Source organism: Ranitomeya imitator, chromosome 8 (assembly GCF_032444005.1).
Source record: "Ranitomeya imitator isolate aRanImi1 chromosome 8, aRanImi1.pri, whole genome shotgun sequence".
NCBI classification, from domain to species: domain Eukaryota; kingdom Metazoa; phylum Chordata; class Amphibia; order Anura; family Dendrobatidae; genus Ranitomeya; species Ranitomeya imitator.
In genome coordinates, this window is record NC_091289.1 from 44,790,842 (window position 1) to 44,808,298 (window position 17,457).

Consider the following 17,457-nt stretch of genomic DNA (forward strand, 5'->3'; position numbering starts at 1 on the left):
AGGCCCCCGGGGCTGTCCTCACACCGCCTGACAAGACGCTGGTCAGAGGCTCCCGGGGCTGTCCTCACACCGCCTGACAAGACGCTGGTCAGAGGCCCCCGGGGCTGTCCTCACACCGCCTGACAAGACGCTGGTCAGAGGCTCCCGGGGCTGTCCTCACACCGCCTGACAAGACGCTGGTCAGAGGCCCCCGGGGCTGTCCTCACACCGCCTGACAAGACGCTGGTCAGAGGCTCCCGGGGCTGTCCTCACACCGCCTGACAAGACGCTGGTCAGAGGCCCCCGGGGCTGTCCTCACACCGCCTGACAAGATAAAGACTCTGGTCACAGGCCCCTGTGGCTGTCTTCACACCGCCTGAAAAGACGAAGAGGCTGGTCACAGGCCCCCGGGGCTGTCCTCACACCGCCTGACAAGACGCGAGTCACAGGCCCCCGGGGCTGCCCTCACATCGCCTGATACGACGCGGGTCTCTACCTGATAACTCAGAGCGCTGCCACTGACCAACCGACGTCTGCCACTAATATACAAGCAGCCGGTCCTATAATACTAATACTAACCAAAGCTAGAATATTGCACAGTGCCTCAGGGATTGCGGGGGCTGGGAAGGGGGGAGAGCTTCGGGAACGCCATGTTTTTTAAGGGCAAATTTCGTTCACTGATTATCGCTTTACAAGTCAACGTTGCCAAATTAAACTGTGCAGAAATAATGCCTTTTACTGTTTAATGGTATTTCTCTAATATTAAAATTTTTGGAAATATAATACCGGTAGAAAAATGAAAGCACCACAACAAAGATGGCGACCGCGGATTGGAGAAGTCTAATCTGGTCACGTGGTCCCGTCTTCTAGTCACCTGACGGGGTGGGCGTGGCTCGCAGCGGGCTAACCTCTGATGTTGAGTTGGCAATTCGGCTGCATGTAGTTCAGTGCTGAGAGGCGGAGAGTGCGCTGCGGCCGCTGCACTGTATGTATAGGGGGAATGTGTGTGTGTAATATGTGTATATAGCTGTAATGTGCATAATGTGTGTGTGTATAATATGTGTATATATCTGTAATGTGTATAATATGTGTGTATAATATGTGTGTATATAGCTGTAATGTGCATAATGTGTGTGTATAATATGTGTGTATATCTGTAATGTGTATAATATGTGTGTATAATATGTGTGTATATAGCTGTAATGTGCATAATGTGTGTGTGTATAATATGTGTGTATATAGCTGTAATGTGCATAATGTGTGTGTATAATATGTGTGTATAATATGTGTGTATATAGCTGTAATGTGTATAATGTGTGTGTGTGTATAATATGTGTGTATAATATGTGTGCATATGTGTATGTAGAATGTGCATAGTAAGCGTGTAATGTGCGTGTACGTGTCTGTGTATAATGTTCAGAATATCTGTATGTGCATGATATATGTAATGTGCATAATCTGTGAGATTTGCATAATATGCCTGTATTTATATTTGTGTAAAGTGCATGTATGTAATGTGTGTGTATTTGCATATATACATCAATAATGTGTGTGGAGATATATATTTATGTGTGTGAGTATGTAATACATATACACACATGCAGAAACATAGGGTAAGTACACATGGTTATATTGTGTGTGTAGAGAGAGAGAGCTGGACTATTGGTATGCTTAGCACACCGTCACAGTATGAGGATTGAGCCGCTTTTGTAATTTTAAATGTGTCTTCAATAAAGAAATTCGTTTAAGGAGCTGGGACAACACCATTTTTTTTTCTTCAGTGCTACTACACGTCGGGTTCAGACGAAGTCCGGTGCACCTGCGGCTGGAGTGGTGAGCTGGCTAGGGCTTTCACGCCCAAACTTTTTTCTGTGTGACTTTATGAGTTGTCCTAGGCCAAGGGTATAGATTGAGAAGAGTAGGGGTCCTAGAACAGAGCTTTGGGGGACTCCAACAGAGAGAGGATGGGATGAGGAGGTGGTGTGGGAGTATTACATGCATGTATGTATACACTACTCACGAACGATTAGGGATATTTGACTTTCGGGCAACATTTATGGAAATATTTCCCGCTACAGTGATATTTTTTTATCATTAAAGTCAAGCATTTAAGTAGACCCAACAATGGTGATTTCCTCATCTCAAAAACATTAGTGAAATCAAAGCCAACAGCAGCGGTGGGTATATCCCCCCCCCCCCCCCCCAAATAAAGTAAATGTCTCAATAACTTGTCCTATGTCCTTGAGAATCAATCACAGCTTTACAACAACGTCTCCTGCTTCTCACAAGTGGAGTTATGGTCTGCTGAGGCATGGCATCCCACTCTTCTTGGAGGGTGGCCCTCAGGTCATTGAGGTTCTGGGGTGCAGGGTTACAAGCCTCTACATGGCCACTCAGCTGGTTCCAGTGGCGTAACTACCGCGGTCGCAGCGGTCGCCAGTGCGACCGGGCCCGGCAGGTCAGGGGCCCGGGCCCGGCAGGCAGGCTCGGACTGGCAGTGCCTCCCCCCGCTCCAGGGCCTCCCCCCCCTTCGCCGCCGCCTTGAATACTCACCCTGCTCCAGCGATGGTCTCGGCGTCTGCACTGCAGCTCGTTCCTGCTTGAGCGGTCACGTGACACCGCTCATTAAGATCATGAATATGCGCATATTCATGATCTTAATGAACGGTGTCACATGACCGCTCAAGCAGGAGGAAGGTGCTGCGCCGGCGCCGCCGTCTGGAGTCGGGACAGAGCGCGAGGGATGTCGGCACGGCCGTGCAGTGGGAAGACAGGTGAGTATGAGGAACGGGGGAACGGGGGGGGGGGGTGGGGGGGATGAAGGAGGACATAAGCCGGCGCGCCGAGCAGGAGCGGAGAGCTAAGCCTGCATACAGGGGGGAATATGAGCCATGCAGGGGGGGATATGAGCCATGCAGGGGGGAATATGAGCCATGCATACAGGAGGGGTAATATGAGCTATGTATTTGGGATAGGAGGGAGATGAGCCATGCATACAGGAGGGGGGTCATTATACAGTATTGAGCATCATGTGTGGCCGTTATACAGTATGGAGCATCATGTGTGGTGGCCGTTATACAGTATTGAGCATCATGTGTGGCCATTATTCTATGGGGGTTACATTGAGTTGTATGGCAGGGCTGCAGGGGGGGGGCCCCATTTGGAAGTTCGCATCGGGGCCCCTAACTTTGTAGTTACGCCACTGGCTGGTTCCATAGGTTTTCTATGGGATTCAGGACTGGAGAAGGGGAAGGCCGCTCCATTTGAGGTCCCCCAGTCTCCAGCAGCCGCCGCTCCCTACTGATGTGACCTCGATGACCTGGAGCATTGTTGTCCATGAAGATGAAATTAGGCCGGTGTTTGTGCAGACGCCCAATGACTGGATTAATGGTGTTATTCAAGTAATAGTGGTTTGTCACAAAGTCTAGGACCATCCTATATTGACTAGACACACCCGCCCACACTAACACCACCACCAAAAACTTGTCTGGTGAGAACAGTGGCTGATGCTTAGCGCTCTCCTTGACGTCTCCAACTTCGTTGGCGACCATCATTTCTGCTCAGTGAACAGCACTGAGGCCCACAGGTCCTTCATCCAGCTTAGCTATGCAAGATGATGACGCCGGTGGCTGGTAGTGTGGTCAGATACCTTGCCGGTCGTCTAGCACGCAGACCACGCTGATGTAAAAGGTTTTGAATGGTCTGGGGTGACACTTGGGAGCCTCTTGCCTCCTTTAAATGTGCCTGGAGTTGTGTGGGATTCATCATCCGGTTCTGCAGGGCATCAGTCACAATGGAGAGGTCATCAGTGTGGGATGTAGCAGAGGACGTCCACTTCTCTGCCTTTCCATGACTCTTCCAGCCGCTCTATCTCTGTTGTCACCTGCTGATGACTCTGACACTCTGAACTCAGTGGTCACTTCTGTCTGAGAACGTCCTGCTTGAGGCCTCACAATGGTTAAGTCCTGCTGATCAATTGTTAGGTATCGTCTTGGTCTCATGAGGAGGACGAGGACTGATTAATACCAAGTCTAACTGATCCCTGAAATTTATTGGCCGATTCATGGATCAAACACCTGTTTGTGAATTTTGACATTAAGCTCCTTGTTAGGCTACGTTCACATTAGCGTTTTGCCGGGCTGTGTCGGGCGCAGCCGCGGCGACGCATGCGCCATGCACCCCTATATTTAACATGGGGGCGCATGGACATGCGTTTGCATGCGTTTTGCGATGCATGCGTCTTTTTTGCTGCAAGCGTTAGGGCGCAGAGGACGCAGCAAGATGCATTTTTTTTGCGTCCAAAATCAGGCAAAAAAAGGACACATGCGTCGCAAAACTATGCGTTTTGCATGCGTTCTTGTTTGCGTTGTGCGTTGCGTCGCCGACGCAGTCCCACACAACGCAAATGTGAACGTAGCCTTAGAGAACAGCAAGTTGTGCAAAAAGTACTGAAACTTTGAACAGTTGGACGTGTGCATTCAAAAGTCTACAGACGTCATTTGGGTTTTGTTTTTTTCAGCGTCAAAATTAACCAGGCATTGTGATTTTTCAGGTCATTACGGTGACGGCGATACCAAACTTATATAGATGATTATTTATTATTTTATTTTAGGAGTTATCAAAATAAACTCTAAAGTTTGTAAAAATAAATAAAAAATGTAAACTTTGGTTTACTGAGACCCATAACTTATTATTTTTTTTAAAATATTTTTCCATCAAAAAAAGCTGTTTTAGTTTTTTTTCTATTATGAGCTGTTCTTTTAAAGGTGCCATCTTTCAATGCTTTGTATTGCATGTTTTGGAGAACTGTAGTAGTGACCAATAGATGGGGGGGAGGGGGGACGCGAGGTTTCTGAACCTTTTTTTTTTAAGCTAATTATCTTTTAAATCAGAAATTTTTTAATGTGAATAGGTGTAACTTCTTTCTCGTCAGACAACCCCCTTTCAACATCAATGATGCTATTACCAATCGCTGCTGTTAGCGACAAGTGCTGACACTATACATTTTCTGAACCTGCTCCGTACACCTGCACCTGCTCTGTTCCATGAAGTGGAAAGGACATTAATTCAGCTCTACTATGTTAGTATTTAAGGGATACTTTCAGCAGGTTTTTGCTATATAATCTGAGAGCAGCATGTTGTGGGGACAGAGACCCTGATTCCATCCATGTGTCTCTTATTGAGCTTCATGTTGTCATTTGACTAAAATCAGTGTTTTATCAGCAGGAGATTATCACTACAGGACTAGATGTTTTGTACCTCTTAGTCCAACCCCCACCACAGATTGGCAGTTTTCTGTCTATGCGCAGTGTACACAGAAAACTGCCAGTCAGTGGTGTGGGCGGGGTTATACAGAGCTCAGCATTCAGAGAACTGGTAGACTTGCGCAGATAAACTGTGATTGTGTCACAACTTTGATACAGTCCTGGAATTAGGGTCTCTGTCCCTACATCATGCTGCTGTCAGATGAAGTAGCAACATTCCGATGACTGATTTAAAGGGAATCTGTTACCAGTTTTTTGCTATGGCATGTGAGAGTGGCATGATGTAGAGACAGAAAACCTGATTCTAGCGATGTGTCACTTTGTCTACTGTAAGTCTGTGAGTTCTTTGAATGCTGAGCTCTGTGTAACCCCGCCTACACCACTGATTGGCAGCTTTCTCTTTACACTGCATAGGCAGAAAGCTGCCAGTCAGTGGTGGGGGCTTTGTTGTGTATCCTGCACTGCATGGCAGCAGGATTACTAGTCGTCTAGTCATAATCTCCTGCTGATAAAACAATGATTGTATAAAAACCACAGCAAGCAGCCCAGAAAGTGACACTTCACTGGAATCAGGGTCTCTGTAATATACTGCTCTCAGGTGGGGTAACAGCAAAAACTTGTTGACAGATTCCCTTTAAAACTTTGTTTTTGGCCATTTTTTCACTTTCGAGAAGATGCTGTATCTGCGGGCAGCCTGTTAGGGTATGTGTCCACGTGCAGGAAACGCTGCGTGTCTGACGCTGCATAGAGCCGCAGCGTCAGACACGCAGCGTCCAGATGTTACAGCATAGTGGAGGGGATTTAATGAAATCCCGTCTCCACTATGCGTGGTAACACGCACGCGGCGGCCCTGCGACTCCGGACATGCTGCGCGTCTTTTCAGATCGCAGCATGTCCGTATATCTTGCGGCGACGCTGCGTCGCCGCAAGATATAGCACAGGGCCCTGTGGTGGGGAGCGATGATGCCGGATGTGTGCTATGAACACATCCGGCATCATCGCGTCCCAGAAAGGGTAGCGGGGCTTACCGCAGAGCGGCTAAGCCGCTCCGGCGATACCGCCGGCCATCCTGAAAGTGGACACATACCCTTAGAGAGCAGGAGAGTGAGCGTCTACTAATGCAGTATTGTGGGGAAAAGACCAGTATATCATGTAATTTTTTTTATATGAATCCATGGGTGGTCCTACTCTGTGATTGACAGTGAACTCTTAATGTCAGACGGCCGTATAACTGGGACGAGGGTCACAACACAATGCCCGGACTGGCTGTCAGCTCTCCCGACCCGAGGGGGACACCATGTATTTCTGGCTGTCATGCTTGGGTCGGGAGAGCTAGTTCACCTTAACCTTTCTCAATTGGAATTCTTTATTGTGTGGATCCTTTTGGAAATGAATATGTTATTTCCATTTTTAATTGTTTCTTTTTTCCTATGTTCTGTGACACAATCATCCTTGATTGAACCGTACCAGACAGTTTTTAGTTGTTGGTTAGTCGCACGTTTTCAGGAGGAATAACAGAGGGACAGCATGATGCACAGTTCTAGACTAAGATGTTCCAGAATTATTTCGTATGGAATACAAGCAGAACTGATTTTTCTAAATTGTTAAATATTGTGAAGATACCGACATGTATTTTTTTTTTTTTTTGCATTGCAGGATAGAAAATTAACCATAAAAAGACCAAACTTAATCATCTAAAATGTCATGCCGCAAAGGTACAAATGTTTACATACTTTTCTGAAGTTCATTGATTTATTGTATTGCTTAAAGGGGTTGTTCAGGACAATTGTATTTTATAACTATGGTCTTACGAACTAACGCCAACTACTTGAATGTTTTACTCTTGGCCGGTTCAGAAAGGTCTTTGAAAGTTTCTGCCGGCGATTCTACTGTTTCATGTCAACAGAGCTGACCAGAAGAGGAAGACTATTGAAAGGGAGTGACTGGTGTTGTCATGCTGATTAACAGCCGGCTCCCTGCAGTTAGGCAGCAGGGAGCCGACTGTCAATCAGCATGACATCAGCAATCACGCCCTTGCAGTAGAACAGAATAGAACCCGCTGCTCTGTAGGCGGAAACCACAGTGATGCCTGCGCGAGTGGTCAGTGACTGCAGTGGTCGCCGCCGGGCACAACAGGCAGGCAGATAGGACAATAGCGAACAAATAAATAAAATAGTGCTGGATAAACCCTTTAAAATCAGAATTATTATGGCTATTGGTGAATTTTATGCTTGTCTGAAACATGTCGCGTCATTGATGAATTACACACTTCTATAAACTCGTATCTCCTAGTAAACATAGTGATTATAGTATTGGCGGCGGTCATCTTCCTCATCATCCTGCACCATAATCTGTTGGGCCTGAGCGATATATTAAAGAGGCAAGGTTCAGGTGAGATCATTTTCAGAAACCTCTCTGAATTTGTTTTTTTTTTCTGCCTTTACTAGAACTATATTCTGCATTTTTTTGGATTTGGTTTCTGAAGTTTTTCCCCATCTACATCTTTGCTCTCCGCTGATTTTCCATATTTTCCATCTTTTTCTTGCCTAGATGCCAGCCCTGTAGGATTTCAGCGTATCGATTTCCTCCCTGAGGCTCCAGAGGAGAAGAATAATGCGGAGGTCCCTGTGGTTATTACTGCCGTAGAAAGCCGACTCGGAGGCGTCATTGCGGCAATAAACAGTATTTCCAGTAACACACAGTCCAGTGTCACTTTCTACATTGTGACTATGAATGATACCAAGGAACATCTCAGGTATAACGGTCTCCACCTGGGAAGGTTGGGGCTAGGTCGCTGGGGCATTTCACAATTTGCAGGATTGGATTCAGGTGACAAATTTTTAAGAGCTAAAACGTAGAAATAAACGCTAAAAACCGCACTGCTCAAAAAAAAGGGAACGCCTAAATCGCACATCGGATCTCGGTGAATAAAAGATTCAAGTTGAAAATCGTTTATTGTGTAATTGATGCATCAGCGGTCAATGGAGACCAAAATCATCATCCAATAAGGATGGGATTCCAAATCATCCGAAAAGCAAAGCAAAAAAATGAAATTAAAGGTGCACCATTCTGCATAAATTCATGATGGCAACACGTCATGTGTCTCAGTGGTTTGGTTGCCCCCACGTGCCTGTATAATAGCTGGGCATGATCTTAATGAGCTGGTGGATGGAGTTTTGGAGGATCTCCTCCCAGAACTAGATCAGGTCCATGAGTGAGCTCTTGGATAATCGCTTCTGCTTCCTAACTGGTCAGATTCAGATCCTTGAAGCTAATTGACTTGGGGTTATTCTCTGATGTGTAAGTGTTCTCTTAATTATTTGATCAATGTACAAATGACCATATACTGATAAACAAGGCTGTGGAGTCTGTGTCCATTTTGATGGGGTCTGTATAAAATGGACCGACTCCTAAAATATATAATAAATTGAGTTCAGTGCAGGATGTGCTGTAAATGTTTTCATAAGAATTTTGGAAAGTTATGAAATGTCCTATAAATGTCTGTTCTGTTCCTGATCTAAGGATCTCCGCTTTTAATAGAGATGAATCTGTGCTGCACTTTATGCACATGCTCAGTAGTGACCAGTGCTGTGGAGTCCTAGTGGAGATTAATCTGTGCTGCGCTTTATGTACATGTTCAGTAGTGACCAGTGCTGTGGGGTCGTAGTGGAGATGAATCTGTGCTGCACTTTATGTACATGCTTAGTAGTGACCAGTGCTGTGGAGTCTTAGTGGAGATTTATCTGTGCTGCGCTTTATGCACATGCTCAGTAGTGACCAGTGCTGTGGGGTCATAGTGATAAATCTGTGCTGCACTTTATGTACATGCTCAGTAGTGACCAGTGCTGTGGGGTCATAGTGATAAATCTGTGCTGCACTTTGTGTACATGCTCAGTAGTGACCAGTGCTGTGGGGTCGTAGTGATAAATCTGTGCTGCGCTTTATGCACATGCTCAGTAGTGAGGCAGTGCTGTGGGGTCGTAGTGATAAATCTGTGCTGTACTTTATGTACATGCTCAGTAGTGACCAGTGCTGTGGAGATTTATCTGTGCTGCACTTTATGTACATGTTCAGTAGTGACCAGTGCTGTGGAGATTTATCTGTGCTGCGCTTTATGCACATGCTTAGTAGTGAGGCAGTGCTGTGGGGTGGTAGTGATAAATCTGTGCTGCACTTTATGTACATGCTCAGTAGTGACCAGTGCTGTGGGGTGGTAGTGATAAATCTGTGCTACACTTTATGTACATGCTCAGTAGTGACCAGTGCTGTGGGGTCGTAGTGGAGATGAATCTGTGCTGCACTTTATGTACATGCTCAGTAGTGACCAGTGCTGTGGGGTCTTAGTGGAGATTTATCTGTGCTGCACTTTATGTACATGCTCAGTAGTGACCAGTGCTGTGGGGTGGTAGTGATAAATCTGTGCTACACTTTATGTACATGTTCAGTAGTGACCAGTGCTGTGGAGTCGTAGTGGAGATTAATCTGTGCTGCACTTTATGTACATGTTCAGTAGTGACCAGTGCTGTGGGGTCTTAGTGGAGATTTATCTGTGCTGCACTTTATGTACATGTTCAGTAGTGACCAGTGCTGTGGAGTCGTAGTGGAGATGAATCTGTGCTGCACTTTATGTACATGTTCAGTAGTGACCAGTGCTGTGGGGTCGTAGTGATAAATCTGTGCTGCACTTTATGTACATGCTCAGTAGTGAGGCAGTGCTGTGGGGTCATAGTGATAAATCTGTGCTACACTTTATGCACATGCTCAGTAGTGACCAGTGCTGTGGGGTCGTAGTGGAGATGAATCTGTGCTGCACTTTATGCACATGCTCAGTAGTGACCAGTGCTGTGGAGTCGGAGTCAGGTAATTTGAGGAGTCACGGTAGTTTGGCTTACCAACTCCACAGCCATGCTGATATATCTGAAATTTGAGCAGAAGTTTGCTAATCATTTTTCTTTCCTTTCTTAAGGACCTGGCTTATGGACTCTAAGCTTAAAAATGTCAAATATAAAATTCTGGACTTTGACCCTCGGGTCCTTGAGGGGAAAATAAGAGTGGATGAGCGATTAAAACCAGTAAGTAAATGCAGATTACTTCTCGAGGACATATATATAATTTGGTTTTAGTCATATCATCACTTGTATTCTTTCCTCCTTAGTTAACGTTTGCACGGTTCTACCTTCCTGATTTGGTCCCTGGAGTAGACAAAGTCATATATCTGGATGATGATATTATTGTTCAAGGTAAAGTATTCTGTCTCACTTTTTGGGGTATTTCAGTCTATAAAAATGATTAAGCTCGACAGCATTTTTAAGGCACAGCGCCTTCCATGAGCAGCTGCACTCCCATAAAAGTTAGTTAGAGACCAAAAAATACTTAAAAGGGAACATGTTGTAAAACAATAAAATGCCATTAACCTGAAGATATCGAGATTAAGCTGCAGGTTAATAGCTTTTTGAATCTGCATGGCGCTCGCACTGAAAGCCCGCTGCCGGGAGTAAATGAGCTCTGTTTTACCCTGACTGCCTCTGACTTTTAGTCCTAGAGATTACAAATGAAATAAGAAAAAAATGTGCACAATTACCCCGTAATAAAATTCAAAAAAAATTTATTGCACAATTTTATTGAATTGAACAACTTGCCAGTAGATGGAACTGCAGGGGTAAATACATATTACCTTTATTTCATGTCTTCCCAGTGCTACTATTGGGCTTTCAGTCATAGAGGCGCAACCAGTGCAGCTACAGTCACCGCTCAGCACATAGCGAGCACAGGCTGTAACTGTGCCCCAACAATGACTGAAAGCCAGCTCTAATACCGAGTCTGCTGTCAGTCAGTGCCTGGGCGAGGTTACAGCCACTGCTCACTATGCCACATTTGACATGCCTCTGTGACTGAAAGCCCGAGGCTGTCGGGAGGAATAAAGTTAATTTCTTCCCGGCAGAGGGGCTCTCGGGGCTTGCGCCGAGTAGCTTCAAAACAATAATAACATGAAGATTAACCTCATAGTGCTTCATAGTGCTTTTTAAATGACAGGTTCCCTTTAAACCACTCTTTTATCATAACTTCCAGATTTAGTGCAGTGTTGATGGTGATTGCCTTGTGTAGATAATGGACCATTTTATTTGTATTTTTCTCTTTTTCGAATCTGATGCTGTTCCATATAGGGGACATTCTAGAACTCTACAAAACCCCAATAAAAGTGGGATTCGCTGCAGCTTTCTCTGAAGATTGTGATTCAGTCACCTCGAAATACCTGGTCAGAGGAGCTGGTAGTCAGGTATAATAGTTCTCTGTATCCATGCCACCATCGGTCCTGTATAGTGACCATAAGTCCGATAAATAATTTCTATATGTTAACAGTTCATATATCAATGAACATAGAAAGAAAACACAAGATTGGTGGGAGAGAAAAAAAAAGGAGGATATTAACCTATCAGGAGGATTGTTGTTTGCTGTTATTTTATTCCTGCAGCTCCCATGAGTATTAATTTCTCTTTATTATTTTTATTTTGTAAATCCGACATACGGTTCCAGAGATATGGGCCTTTTTATTTAGTGCTAATTTTCTAGACTTTGTCAAGGGGGCGTGACTTACTGAATTTTCTGGGGGTGTGACTTTAGGCCGCGCTACATTATTACTTTGTGAGACCCGCCCCTTGTAAGAACTATCAAAATTAGCACTAAATAAATATAATACTCAGCCGTTCTACGACTGTAACACACAGTCCTAACAAAAAGGCAATCACTGCATGTGTTGTGGCTGACCAACAGTCGCGGGGACTCGAACATATTTTTCAAGCACGGTTAGCAAAAAAAGGCCCCATAAAATACAGTTCTGGAATTCCCATTACCGAAAATGAGTTGCAAACTATTAATACATAAATATTTAAAATGGAGAGAAAGGTGCAACTCTGTAAAGACTAAGGCTATGTTCACACGTTGCGTTTTTGCTGCATTTTTTTTTTTGGGTGCCGCTTATATGTGTCATTTGTCTCCAGTTTAATAAAGTTAATTAATTCAAGGAAAAAGCAGCAAAAACGCATGGCGCATTTTTTGCTGCAAAAACGCTGTAAAAACACCGATGCCACGTTCCCACCATGAGATTTTGGAGCGTTTTTTGACGTTACAGATTTTCTACACCCATTACGTATAACAGGTTATTTGCATTTTTTTTTTCTCGAAAATATGCTGCATAAAAAAAAATCCCGAAAAAATCATCGTGGGAACGTAGCCTGAAAGAATTTCCAATACAGTCAGGAAAAACAAAAACAATCATGTGCATGAGAATTGTGAAATCTCAGTGTTTTTTTTTTTCTTTTTTTAACCAATAAATTTTTATTAAATTTTCTGAAAATTTTGAACACACAAAGGGTCAAATCTCATAGTTTTTGATGGTACTGTAAAAAGCAGCTTTTAATTTGCATTTAAAAAAAAAAGTTGCAAAAAATGCAAGGTGTGAACACAGCCTAATACTAAATAGTGCGGAGTTTCTTCTTTATAAAGAAGTGGAAAAAGTGCAGACGCCTGCTAATGACTTTCCCCTACTGAGCTACCATTCGTTCTCAGTAATGCAGAACCAATGTCATGTGATTTGTGAGTAAAAGGGTCATTCAGGACTAACATTGATGATCTACATCTGGCAGATAGGTCATCAATAGTAGATTGGTGGGGGGTCTGACACCCGGCCCCCCACTGATGAGCTAATGTCTGCTCCAGCAGTGGTCGGGTATACACAGTGATGGAGTGCAGCATCATAGACTCCGACCACTGCTGGAGAAGATGCCTGCTGATTGGTGGGCTGATGGACCCCCAGAGACCTGAGATTGATGACCTCTCCTACAGAGTGTCTAAGGTGAAAGTGATGGCACCCTCCTATTTTTGTCTCTTTCAGTACAATTACATCGGATATTTTGACTACAAGAAGGAGACGATCAGAAAGCTGGGCATGAAAGCGAGTACCTGCTCTTTTAATCCAGGTGTTTTTGTTGCCAATCTGACCGAATGGAAGCGACAGAATATTACCAGGCAGATCGAAAAATGGATGGAATTGGATATTGCGTAAGTAATCGAGTGTCATTTCTAGGCGTCATTTTGGACATTGCTACTTCTCACCCTCACTGCTTTACATCCTGGAAATCAGTCCTTCCGCAGGAGGCTGGCACTGAGATGAAGCCTTTAGGGGTTGTCCTGGTTTTCCTAACCGGAGGAGCTACCCTAGAAAGGCCGTTTTCTTCCTCCTGGAGGAGAGCTCATTTGCATATCCTTTTCCGGGGAGCAGCACCTGGCCTATTTTGGCATGTGCAGATGGCGTTGCTTTGAGGAGGTCAAACATGAGTGGAAGCAGCATCTTGAAAATCCTTCTTCTCTGGGGAGTTTTCCATTTCCTGAAGCAATTTTGAAGAGTTTTTTAAGCATTTTGTAAGAGGTTTTTTTCTTCTGTTTTTCTTGAAACAATTTTTTGGGGGAAAGTTCCCAATTTCAGAATCTGCCTTATGAAAGTCACATGCACTTTCCCACTTCAAACCCACCTGAAAAATGCGCCAACAAAATGCCACCAACAGAGAACACATGCATTTCTGTATGCAAACCTCCCGCTGCTCATATGCTCAGAATTTTAGGCGTCTTGTAACCTCTTCAGGTTTCTAATGACTCCAGAGGGATAAAAGAAGCGACTTCACTTGACAGCTCTTCAGGCTTTATCCTCTCCGAAGATGCTCTACACTTTCCAACACAAGCCAATGGGAAGACTCCCCAGGTAGTTACTCCTGCCGGAGGCCAGACAAAAGTACTCGAGAAATGAAAGTTGCAAAGTTTTTGAGGACCTCCTCCTTGCGTAAGAAAAATGAAGTATATGTTTCTTCTTTTACAACAGAACCTGAAAGAAACCTCTCCAAACTAGACACTGTCAAACCAAAAGGCTGCAAGAAAAGAAGGAAAGATGCTTCCAGAAAAGGAGTTTCCATTTGTTTTGAACTCTTCCGACAACTTCCATCTGCACGTAGCCTTAGGTTATGTTCACACATTTCGTTTTTTTCTGCAGGCAAAACCTGCTCTCTTGGCAGGAAAGAAGCTGCTTACAAAAAGAGAGGTTTTTCAGGATCCCAAAGTTCAGCTTTGCTTCCACCACAGAAGCATGAAGACAGGTCAGCAATGTGTGAAACCATTTTTGGGGAAAAAAAAAGGGCAATTTGATCAAATTATTTAGTGGAAAAAGATTTTTATGTCTGAAAAAATATATAGTGACTTCTGAACAAAAATATCACTCGAGTTCATGAAAAAATAACACAATAACAAACGTAACAGCGGTGGAATTGGTCGGGAATAGTTTACCTAAGACATGGACAGAGCATTGAGTTTGTAGGGCACTGTTTACTTTCGCGCTTTGGTCAGCCCTTGAGTTGGTCAGTCATTGTTTAGTATCACACCTTGGTCGACCAATGGTTACTTTTTTACACATCACCCATTTAATTAAACTGTTCTAATCCAAACAGTCATCCTCCGGTGAGGAGACCAAGACATTATGGTTTACATTTGGGAAAATCACAAAAATAAATGGGTTTAACATACTGTTTTACCTGCTTTTTTAAAAAAAATTTTTTTTTAAATAAAAACGCATCAGAACCCGATATCTGCGTTTTTTTTTTTTACTGCGTTTTACTCATTGCTTTCTATGGGTGAAAAAACGCTGAAAGAAGTAATATGCTGCAATTTGAAAAAACGCAGCAGGTTTCCAATTTAGTCAGAAAAAAATAATGTGTGTGCCTGAGATTTCTGAAATCGAATCACTTTTCCTGGTATTGTAACACGCAGCTAAAATTTTCTGCAAAAACGCAACGTGTGAACATAGCCTTAGACGGATGGCAACATCTTAGACCAGCCTGATATTATTAGTAACATGGTGAATTTGTTTCATGATTTGCACAAGATCCAGTTTGCTGATGTTGCAGCAGCTTACCAAAATATTAAGTGAATCCATTGATTTTTAACTATTTCTGGTGCAGTTACATCATTTTCTCCGTCGCTTCATTGGGGGACCCAGGAATCACGGGTTAATGTGCTGCCACCTGGAGGCTGACGCTAAGAATGCATCTTAGAAAAAAAATGGACTTTTCCCACTAGCCTACCATCACAGCATGTTTTTCTCAAACTTGATAAGTCCTTTTAATTTCTTATTACAGGGAAGAACTGTATAGCAAGACCCTCGCTGGCAGCATCACCGCACCACCACTGCTCATCGTGTTCTATAAGGGGCACTCTAGTATTGACCCGATGTGGCACGTCAGGCATTTGGGTAAGGCTGACTGATGTCTCATGCCTCATAAGACATCTTGCATTGAAGTCCAGTTTACCTCTATTTCTTGTCTTTCTCCCTGGGGTAAACTACAAATGTAATAGTTGGTGATACTGATGTGGGCCAACATGTCTGCCCCATAGCCCGCATTTGGAAAGCAGTTTTTAATGTCAGTGCTGGGTATAAACTGCAGGAAAAAAACACAAATGAAAGTATTCCTAGAAACACTTACTTAAAGTTACTCCGATACTTAAAGGGGTTGTCCAATAAAAAACAACGTATGGCCTATCCACAGGATAGGTGATAACTTGCTGATCTATGGGTGTCCATGTGCTGGGGCCGGCACAGATCTGCAGAACGGGGATTATTAACTCCCGTTACGTATTGGGGAGGCAGGTCGGCTGCCCAACTGCAGCTCCATTCATTCTCTGGAGGTGCAAGGAAAAGCTGAGCGTATCACTTGGCTCCTCCATAGGGTATGATTGGAGTGGCGGTCGAGCATGTGCACTGTTCCATTCTAACGGATAAAAGTTTTTTGTTCTGCCAATCAGTGCAGATCCGCGTGGTCGGACCCCTCTGATCATCTATCCTACAGATAGGCGAAAACTTCACCAGGCAATTGGTAGAGGACCAGTAAAGACAATGTTTATCTAGTTTAAACTGCAAAAATTTCTTCACAATATGATTAGTTTTTATTGACTTATAAATTTATTTTTTCAGGTTCAAGTACCGGGAAGCGTTATTCCTTCCAGTTTGTGAATGCTGCCAGGCTTCTTCACTGGAATGGACATTTTAAACCATGGGGACGGGCAGCTTCATACTCTGAAATTTGGGAAAAATGGTATGTTCCCGACCCCACTGGTAAATTTTCCATCATTAGACGGCACACCGAAACTGATGGAGCCAAGTGAAGAAATCGGACTAATCAGGGAATATCAAGAACTCTGTGGCAGAACATGGACACACAGTATTTTCTCAGGAATGTGGAGCTGAAAGATTATATATAATAAAAAAAAACAACTATATATATATATATATATATATATATATATATATATATATATATATATAATAGTTGTTTTTTTTTTTTCATATATGTGGATGGTAGCCTAGAGGGCGAAGTCAGTTTTTTTTTTTTTTTAGATTCATCATTAGCGTCAGCCTCCAGGTGGCGGCATATATATCTATATCTACTGCTGCCACCTGGTGGCGGACGCTAAGAATACAGCTTAGGAAAAAAAGTTGTCTTTTCCCGCTAGCCTACCATCCATAGATTTGTATATATGTCTTTTTTTTTTTTTTATTACTGTTACAAGAAAGACACTACAGCAGACCTTGGTCCTTCTCCGTTTATGTAAATCATATATAGGTTTTGTTTTTTAAGAGTTTGTTTTCTTTAATTCATTAGGTACTGTCCTATAGTATTTTTTGGGGGTTTCCATACATAAGTCAGTGCCATACTTCCCCAAATTTCCTTCTGAAATGTTAGATCATTGTTTTGCCCTTCCCCATCTTCCTCAGAGATAATCTGAAATACCCTAGCTTGTGCTGCATTAAAGGGATATTCTGGGTTTGGTAACGTCCATATTGGGAGGTGATCGGGGCTGGTGACATCACGTGTACTAATACCATCCAGCTGGCGTGTATGATCGGCGGGTGTCGTACATGGGTTCTGTTTATTATAGCCGCTCAGTGGCTGCTGATTGACTGCAGCGCTGACGCGTCACCACCGCTGGATGTTGATCCCAGCAGAGGAACACGGGACTAAAGCTAAACATATCTGCCGGTCCTGTATGAATGATGTGTGTGAAAAATCCAAATTCTGCAAACCATCTAGATGGATGCATTACGCCAGCAGAGGGGTTTCATTTCATCTGGCATGGATCCGGGGCACTGCGAAAGGATCGTTTTTTATATGACAAG

General features: G+C 43.7%; 1 protein-coding gene across 1 annotated transcript; it reads left to right on the top strand.

Annotated features, from left to right (window-relative positions):
- Nucleotides 1-864: 864 nt before the first annotated feature.
- Nucleotides 865-16,554, top strand: GLT8D1 (glycosyltransferase 8 domain containing 1). Its single transcript, XM_069736825.1, has 11 exons — nt 865-964; nt 1,761-1,812; nt 6,900-6,958; nt 7,536-7,634; nt 7,794-7,998; nt 10,210-10,315; nt 10,399-10,483; nt 11,408-11,520; nt 13,135-13,301; nt 15,422-15,534; nt 16,255-16,554. Exons 3-11 carry the CDS (start codon nt 6,943-6,945, stop codon nt 16,443-16,445), a joined length of 1,095 nt encoding a protein of 364 aa, XP_069592926.1. The 5' UTR covers nt 865-964; nt 1,761-1,812; nt 6,900-6,942; the 3' UTR covers nt 16,446-16,554.
- Nucleotides 16,555-17,457: the final 903 nt, after the last annotated feature.

Bases quoted from the DNA above. Each gene is read 5' to 3' on its own strand.
- GLT8D1 (XM_069736825.1), top strand. The intron at 11,521-13,134 runs GTATAATAGTTC...TGTCTCTTTCAG, and splicing joins TCAGAGGAGCTGGTAGTCAG to TACAATTACATCGGATATTT. The intron at 13,302-15,421 runs GTAAGTAATCGA...TTCTTATTACAG, and splicing joins TGGATGGAATTGGATATTGC to GGAAGAACTGTATAGCAAGA.